The 9,125-nt window shown below is 41.3% G+C and overlaps 1 protein-coding gene across 1 annotated transcript in view; it reads right to left on the bottom strand.

Moving 5' to 3' along the window:
• Positions 1 to 315: 315 nt before the first annotated feature.
• Positions 316 to 9,125, bottom strand: part of KCNV1 (potassium voltage-gated channel modifier subfamily V member 1) — a 9,336-nt gene continuing 526 nt past the window's right edge. Inside the window, exons 2-3 of the mRNA XM_009638535.2 lie at positions 6,881 to 7,414; positions 316 to 827 (exon numbers count right to left, since the gene is read on the bottom strand). Of these exons, the coding sequence (XP_009636830.1) occupies positions 316 to 827; positions 6,881 to 7,414 (1,046 nt within the window). The remainder of the gene's footprint in view (positions 828 to 6,880; positions 7,415 to 9,125) is intronic.

Raw genomic sequence — 9,125 nt, 5'->3', positions numbered from 1 at the left:
ATTTTATTACGATACATTAGCAAGTACGTAAGATTCATAGACAAGTGTTTGAATCACTGTTTTACTTTGATGGACCCATTATTTCCCATCTCACCCGCCATGATCCAATTCTGGAAGCAGGTTTCAAAGCCCCTTGATAGACTCCATATTTTGAATTCTGCCTTTTGTATACAGTGGTTAGCTCAGTCTATCCAAGTAAGTAAAATGCCATCTGGGAAAGCAAATAGGCTATGTGGCAAATAATAAAAAAAGAGGTGCTTAATACTACATTTCTGAAGTAGTCTATTTGCTGTACAAGGCTAAATAACTTAAGAGTCAAAACCAAAAATCATCTGCTCCACTGCTCCTTGTACTTGCTCTCTCTCTGCTTTTTAACCGTAACATGTCCATGACACTGCGTGCATATATGTCTCTCAAATTAACATTGATATTAGAATCACTGGATGAGTTCTTCGTGAGTTTCTTTAAAGCTTCACGCTGCCGAAGAGCAGCTTCTTTTATCTTCAGTGTAAAGTAACAGGCAGAAAAACGGTCATTTATTATAGCTATTGGCAAAGCCAAAACCAGTATTCCTGATAGTATACATATAAAGGCCACTACCTTACCAATGGTAGTGTCTGGTCTAATGTCACCATAACCAACAGTTGTCATGGAAGTTGTTGCCCACCACCAAGCACCAGGTACACTTGTGAAAGTTGTGCCTGGCATGCCTTGCTCAACAAAGTACTCCACAGTGGAAAATATGGAGATTCCTACAGAGAGGAAAAGCAGCAGAAGGCCAACCTCCTCATAGCACTGTGCGATAGTCATCCCAAGAGACCGCAAGCCTGGAAGACAAGAAATGCTGTCAGTAGGCTGATTCATGTAGCTGCCGTCATAACTTTGCAAAACATCTCTTACTTGAAAGCTGACTGCCTTATGTTTTTCTTTGACTGCTAGTGAACATGCCTTAAGAAAAAGGGCAACGCTACTCAATGCTACCGCAAAGTATGATTTAAAGAAACAGATTAAAATGTTAGACTGAACCACTGACATCATCTCTGTTTCCTTAATACAGAGTATAGAAATTCTCCTCATTACTTATAGTTTGAACTACGTAGGCATATGATTTAGAAAAACTAATCAATCTTGATTTAGTAAATGGCTATAACAGAAGTTCTAGCACAATTTTTAATAAGTTATCTAAATAATCATCATAAAACACACTAAAACCACCTGTTCCCTAATTTCAGTCTGAATGTGCCAAGCTCCTATTTTCCAGCAATTGTCACATTTTTCTCATGGACCAAGCAACCCTTAGTTACCACATTTGTGTTTCCAGGTGGGTACTTAGAGCCCAAATCAGTCACTTGGTAACTTTTTCTTTGCTAAGAACTGTTTTCAATCCTTTCATCATTCTCATAGCCTCTCTTTGACCCCTCTTTCCCCCCAAAAACCCTATCAATGTCTTTATCTGTAGACATCAAAACAAATACAGTATTCCAGCAGCAGCTGCATTTGTGCCAAAACTGGAGATAGCAAAGCCTCCCAATGCAAACATGATATTGTCCTGTTAATTCATCAATGTACTGCATCAGTCCTATTGCCCATGAGTGGCACAGGGAGTTTGTGTGCAGCTGACCGCTCTCCGTTAACACCCCACGTTCCTTTCAGAGCTGCTGCCTCAAGGCTAGGCTTGCCTGACAAAGCAAGCAGGAAAGTAAATCCAATAACAGTGCAATGGATAAATGTTGCATGTATAAACAAAGAAGGAAGACAACAGGGTACTAACTCAGTTGAGACACATGGGAGACTGAAATTATCTTTTGAATCACAAGTGATTTTGGACTGTTTTTTAATACTGTCTTTAAAAATGTACTATGTTTTCTTTAACAAATGAGAAAACCACAATGCTTATGAATTACCCTTCATGGGGTACACTTGTATCTAAACCAGTGTTTGCAAAAAGTTTATTGGAGCTCTGCCTCTGCTTGCAGACTTCATATGCTCATTAGGGTAACAAGCAATTCGATTTGCTTTTCTTTCCTTAAACTCAAACTACAAGATTGTAAAATCTCTTCTTGCTTTTGGCTCTTTCTTTTCCCCTTTAGATCTAATGGGTTCTGAAGTTTTTGTTTATGCACAGCAAGCAGTGGAAGTACACACTAGAGTTTGTAGGGAGTGTTTCCTTTTTCAATGTTTTCTTCTACAAACACCAGTTAAGGACTTGCCCATATCCAGGTTTTATATTACTATAAATATGACCTGTTGGTTAAAATGTTAATTACAATGATACAGTTTAATTCTGCAATGCAAGGGGAATACTATATATCCGTATAATCTTTCCTCTGTTAATATGACTGCCTCCACATTTTGAAAATGCACTAAGATAAGCAGTGTAAAAGCTGTGTGAGACAATTGCAAGGATCCAGATCAAACCCTCATCTTCTGAGGAAGTTACTATCACCAGTTTCCCTGTAAAACTTCCTACTGAACAAGGTAGAGTAATAAGTCCTTTCAGGTGACCTAGGAAGAAGGTAATCCAATTTAAAATTACCACTGAAGCACTTCTTTTCAAAGCATAAATGAGTACTGTAAAAGTCAGGGTCTGCCCCTTACGATAAGTCCTGAGAATATTATAGCTAAAAAATGGAGCAACTCTTGCATGATCCAGCTCAAAATAAAGAGGAACAGGGCAGTGGCTGCTAACTCTTTGTATCACATTGATGACACCTTCAGTAAATTTTTTTTTTTTTTTTTTTTTTTTCAGTATTCTTAGTTCTATTATCCTCATCTAAAACAAAGGTACTGAAAAACTGCAGAAGGTGTAGAAGAGTGTAATAGAAATTGTTCAGGGTCTGGAAAAACAGAGCTCAAGCTGTCTCAGTTGTCAAAAAGAAAAAAAGATATTGAAGAGTTATCTTGGTTATCATAAAGGAAAATAATACCTAAAGAACCCTTGAATTTGTTAAAGTCAAAGCAAAAAAAACCAACCCCAAACTAGAAACTACAACAGTGCCTGGACCTTGAAATGGGAAAAAAAAAAAAAAAAATTCAAATTAATTTGGTGAGAGTACATAATCACTAGAATGAATTATCAATGAAACATTGGATCTCCATCTCTTCATGTCTTCAAATGAAGTCAGAAGACATTTTTAGATGAATTTATGAATCAGACAACTTACTGGACTCCACAGTTCATTCCTAAATGAGAATCAGTTGGTGTATTCGAAAGAATAATATGTTCTGCTATATCAAATTGTAACTGTTTAAAATGTCTCTGAGCCCTAGCACACAGCCACCTCAGCAAGTCTTATGACTTCCCCTGAGAACTCCTTGCCAGGAACTGTAACAGCTTGGTTACTCATGCTGGAAGGTGCTAAGGTGCTGTAATAGAGCTGGCATAGGGCAGGTGAGCAGCCCCAGCCCTGGGGCCAGCAGGAGGAAGGGGAGGTGTTTCTGCCATGCAGGTGAAGTTCCGTCTCTCTATTGCCCAAAGGGACTTGGCAATACAAGCTTATGTTCGGGAGCTTCAGTTTACACACAGTGTTTAAATTATCCTAAATTTTGGCACTGAAAGTGCTGAAGTTTTGTTTTTTCATGTAGCCAGAGGCATCTCATCCTGACATACGCTACAGCCTTCTCTCAAACATATGCTTATTGCCATCAGAAGTAAGATGCTCACATCCTACTTCTCCTCAAGGAGTCAATCTGTGCTTCCCAGAGGAGGACCAGCAACATTTCGCACAAAACGTGGCCCCAGAAAGAAGCCAACAGGTGAGGAGCATCAGAGAATGTGAGTTCAGTCCTCACCTATTCTTGCAGCTACTCAAATCCATACGTTTTCTGGCTAGAGGTAGTACTGATTTCTCAGTTGCTCCTTGATGAAGTACAGCACTTTGCATAAGTAATTATATGCTCACTCCAGTCCAGGTCCAGCGTTTCTAGGCATCACATCCCTATTAGCTGGGTTCTGTCCCTAATAAGTGGCAGAAATTATTCTTCCATTTCTTTTTCTGTCCCTTCCCTACAAAAGGTTTAATCTGTCATTTCTTTAAAAATAAAGTGAAAAAAAGAGTTGATGTTGCGTTTTTTCCTAACTCATTTCTGCCCCTGACAGCAGAGCCAGGCTGCTGTTTGGATCACAGCTTTGCTATGGCTTTGCACAGTTCTACAGAGATGCTCTCCTTGTGACTGCGATCACCCCTCCTTGGTGAAAGAGGAGTTGCTGCCTGCAGCCATGACTTTTCTCATCTCTTCTGATCTTGCACTCCTCTTGCCTCACAAAGAAGGTAAGGAGTGCATGAAGCTTTGTCTGGCCTGAGACCGCAGGAGGCAGAGAGAAGCCTCACTGGGAGGTAGCTTTAAGCTGCCAGATCCAGGGCAAGAGCGCGGAACTGTTGTGAGCACGATCCCGAAACACCGAGATTTTTCAGGACTGCCAAGGTATGTGTGAGGAGGATGGTCATTGTGTATGGTACTTACGGGGTTCATCTTATATTAGCATATGTGGTTAAGGATGTATTTAGAAGCACATTAACAAAACTCTCTTCTGGTACATAACTCCAGTGGTCAGAAATAGGGCTTCAGATCTGTGAGTGTATGTTTCCATTTTGATTTATTAGGCCTATATTTTGTCTTAGAAGCAGCATCTCCTCTGACAGAAGATCGAAACAGTGACTTCCTACATTTAAATCATACAGATCTGATTTAGTGTTCTGGGCCTAAGTGGCCAGCAACTCTGAACTACCAAAGAAGCAAGCACAGCTTGCTGCTCTGGATGGTTTAAGTAGATAAGCTGTTGCTTCTTATATTTTGAAACTGGTACTTTGGTTCTAATAGAAAGATGATAGCTCACTTCCAGATCAAGAGACTAGATTTTGATATATTTAATTCAGTTCTACCCAACATGGAATTATTAAACTCTTAATGGCACTCAAGATTGTGATATAAACTGTGGTAATATTTTAATAAATTTAAGAATAAATAGACACAAAATTTTAGACCATCCCTGAAAGCTAATATACCTGAAGTTAACAGTTACTATATAAGCGTCTGAAACATCTGGTTTCAAGTTGATAGAAAGAGCCTTAGAACTGAGTTTCATGGATTCATTCTGTAACAGCAAAATGTGATAAACTGGAAACTTTATAATTTGAATCAACATACTTTGGGATCACTGTTTTGATATTCAGCACAAAAGTGCCTTGATAAGTTCAAATATTTTTCTTATTTTCAAAATACTATTAGAGAGGAACGGATTCACATTACAGCTACCATCAAAAGTGGGTAGCAGCCTTTCTTGCAAAAAAACCCCACCAAACCCTGCAAAAATCATAATGAAGCAAAAGAAACTCATTGACAGACTGAATCATTATAAGCTTTCTTTCAACTGCTTTCTTAGGGACAGTTATGCACCTGTATATGCATAATCTAGGATAGGTGAGTAAGATTACGATACTTCCCAAACTGCTATATTTATGCTCAGTAGCATTAAAGCTACTCCCTGCCAGTGGCAGGCAGGTTCACCACCCTTCAGTGGAAACAAAAATAGAGACACATTCTGCTGCTGCGAGCACACTGTAATGCCTGCTGGAGTAGGGCCAGTTCACAGAGACAGTGGAGATGGCTCTACAAAAAGGAGAAGCATCTTTTTTTTTATTCCTGCTCCATGGCAAGAAATCCTGGAAGGGTGTGTTAAGTGCTGTGTAAGAACAACCATCACCAACTTCAGAACGGGCTAATACTGCTGGATGGAGACCATAATTTACTATTAGGATCCAAGTTTTCAAAACTCCAAGTATTGGCTGAACATTTCTCCTGTCAAATTCAGTGCCATATTCAGCACTGATTTAAGTGGGAACATAATGAAATCACTTTGAAAATGGCAAGCGCTAGTCAACGTCATGGCATGGAGAGGGTGTGGTGGGAGTATGGCTTTTACTCTTTCAGATATCCAGGCATGCGTATGCCATGAAGCAGTAAGAAAAATGGGGCAAACACATGCGGAAATGCAACAGCTTCCAATAATTTCCAACTTCCTCTGATAAATTCCCACTGGAAAACATTACCTTTTATGCTTTCCCTTCACTACTCAGAAAGAGTGAACAGAAATGTTCTCAGAAATGGATTTCACCTTCCATCCTACCCCCTGCCTGCTGTTCATCCTTTTGCCTGCTGACCTGCTTGGACACCAAGGGCCCCACACCAATGGGTGAATGCTGAATGAACCTGACACTGCTGCTCCGAGCTGCACCTCGGTCTGTTCAGTGAGCACCCCCAGCTGTGCCCCTCATGCCACATAGCACAATACATCACACGTCAGTGTGCTCAACAGTGCTGGAGAGCCCCTCAACCCACTGCCCGGTGTGATGCAGTTTTAAGAGTTTTCTTGAAACATCCTCTATCCTGGTGGTTTTCAGGATGTGTGATATACACAAAATCACTATATATTTCTTTGCATATAGTTCTTAACAAAACAAGTTGTGACAGGTAATATAAGCTGTCATTAATGGGCTTTTGATAATATAAAAAGCGTGGCTCAGTGATCTCTGCTTCTTCTCTTGCTTCATCCCTAACCAAATCAACTCAAATATGCGTTTATAAATTTAAGACATTGTGAATGACTAGTGGATGATTTACAGTATGCAACTTTGGGGCCTGTTTAATAAATATTCTGTGCAAACACTATACACTGGCTTTATGAAGAACTAAAATTTATTGGAGAAGGCCCCTGCCACTCAATTATCAATGTCCAGAAATAAGATTTTCACAAGCCATTGCTGCTAACATTAGATAGGCTAAAAAGGTTAGACAGAAATGCACACAAAATGGGGGACTGTGCCCAGGAATAACTGTAGGCAGCAAAAATGAGAAGTACAACTGCCATGGCTGAAAGTACCTGTTGAATGTCTTCCCAGCTTCAGCATCCGCAGGGCTCTGAGCAGTCTCAGCACTTGGACAATGCGCCCCACGTTCTCCAGTTCTTGGGAGCTCTCCCCACCACACAGGCTCTCCACCAGCAGGGTGATGTAGAAAGGCAAAATAGCAAGGAGGTCTATGATGTTTGCTACACTCCTTAGGAAGCGACACCGATCCCGTGCACACAGGAACCTCAGAACAAACTCCACAGTGAACCACGCAATGCACAGGTACTCTAGGGCATCCAGTAGCGGTGGTGCTAGCCAGCTCAGCTCTACCGAAATCAAAGCCATGTTGGCAATGGACACAACAACAAAAGCCATGGACAGAGTGCCGAAAGTTCTGGCTGCTGCAGAGGAGCCAGGCTTTTCCAAAACTTCCCAAAGTTTCTGTCTGACACTGGGACAGAGGCTACCAGAAAAGTCCTCTTCCTCATCTTGGGCATCTAGTTCTTCTGCGTCTTTCTTGATGTCTAAGGCTTCACTCAGTTCCTTCCTCCTGAAGTACCTGCCCAGAAACCACCCCAAAGAGATTTTTAATACTGATATGTGTATGTTTTCCTTACCCTCTACCACATGAGACATAAGAATTCACATTCATGTATACCTTATGAGAGCTCAGAAAACCCGGATGTCAAGCATACGCTTGGTGATTTTATTAATTGAGACCCTGCAGCATGTTTCTTGTCCTGGTATTTCTATTCCCTCATTTCACATCAGTGACAGTTTGTATGTGCAGAGTAGTTTTATTCTGATAGCATGGTATTTATATTAATTGTGTTGACTACAGCGGGATCTACTGCACGACTAACATGCATTCTTGTAAGCTATCCTGGCACAACCGGACCCTCTGTTTCTAAATTGTCCTTGATTTTATTCATTATATTGCATTTCTATTACATTGGTGTGGATCTGCAATACTAAAAACAATAAAAGCCATTGAGTTCACGGATGAAGTTCTGATCAATACACACTAAGATGACAAGTTATCTTACTTTCTTTAAATATATGGGTCCTCACACAACAAAGTGCGCAAGCATCTGTGCTGAGTAAAACTCGCAGATTGTAAATGCATAGTTGAGTGAGCAAGAGTATATTTACAGAACAATTTCATGAAAAAATCCTAAAGTACACCCCCCCCCTTTTTTCTTTCATATCTGTATTTCTTGACTGCTGCAAATCTCAAGCCTTAGACAATGGGGCTATGCAATTTTGCCTTCAGTTGATACACAGTTACCCCTGCATATGCCAAAGAGGTCTGTAGCTCCTTGCAGAGCTTCCAAAGAAGTAGGAGCTTTCCGTTACACCTATCAGGGAAGGAAGAAAAGGACGAAAACTAGGATCCAACTCTCTCAGTTGCAGAAGCAGACCATGCTAAGCTAGGGTAACTCTAGTATCCTTTTGGGGTGGGGTTGCTTCTTTGTTTCTTTCTAGTAAAATTTTGCTTTAGATAAATAGTAGTTATACTCTTCAATACTAACAAACAAACCAGTAACACTAAAAATGGTGGCAAAAAGTTAAAGTTAACTACAAATAGAATTAACAGAAATGTCCTGGGGGTGGTTCAGTCGAAACCCACCTCGTTCTTAAGCTGCCTGTTACAATTTGTCTCCAGTGAGCCGTGTTCCCGCTGTTACTGCCCCCTCCCTGTAAGCTGCTACATCCATGCGAGATGCTTCCCATCACAGCTCCTCCTGGAGCCATGCCACCCACACTCAGCCTGGCAGGTGACCACCCCCTCCTTTGCCTCTCCAGCTTGGATCTGTAAATTTTCCAGAATGAAAAGTGCGGGGTGGGGAGGCTCCAAACCCTCCCAGCACCATGCCTGACTCCACAACCAATCCCTCTAACAAGGATAACCCCAACCTGGATGAGTGAAAGGACATCTTTGCTTTCACAACCTTTTTCATCTCTGGCATTGTCCCTTTCAAACATTTTGAGCTTCCAGGGCCAGTCTGAAGCCAGTACAGGACAATCCAGATCTCACTCCTGTTAGGGTCTCACTGTCTTGACCCCCCTGTCCCTCAGCAAAGGTCAACGGTGACCTCACCCAACGCCTCTTCTCCCATTTCCTGCACCCATCCATCTCTAGAGTAGGATTCAGGGCTGAACTCATCCAGCTTTGAGCATGCTTTTCCCAATGCTCTGCTATCTCACCCACTCCCACTGCTGCATCTCTCACCTGAGTGTCCCTGCACACAAGTTAATGCTGAGCTCACCCAGCCC

The sequence above is a fragment of the Egretta garzetta genome, unplaced genomic scaffold (assembly GCF_000687185.1).
Source record: "Egretta garzetta isolate BGI_Z169 unplaced genomic scaffold, ASM68718v1 scaffold500, whole genome shotgun sequence".
NCBI classification, from domain to species: Eukaryota; Metazoa; Chordata; class Aves; order Pelecaniformes; family Ardeidae; genus Egretta; species Egretta garzetta.
The sequence above is the reverse complement of the archived record's forward strand: the minus strand, read 5'-3'. Positions and strand labels throughout refer to the sequence as shown.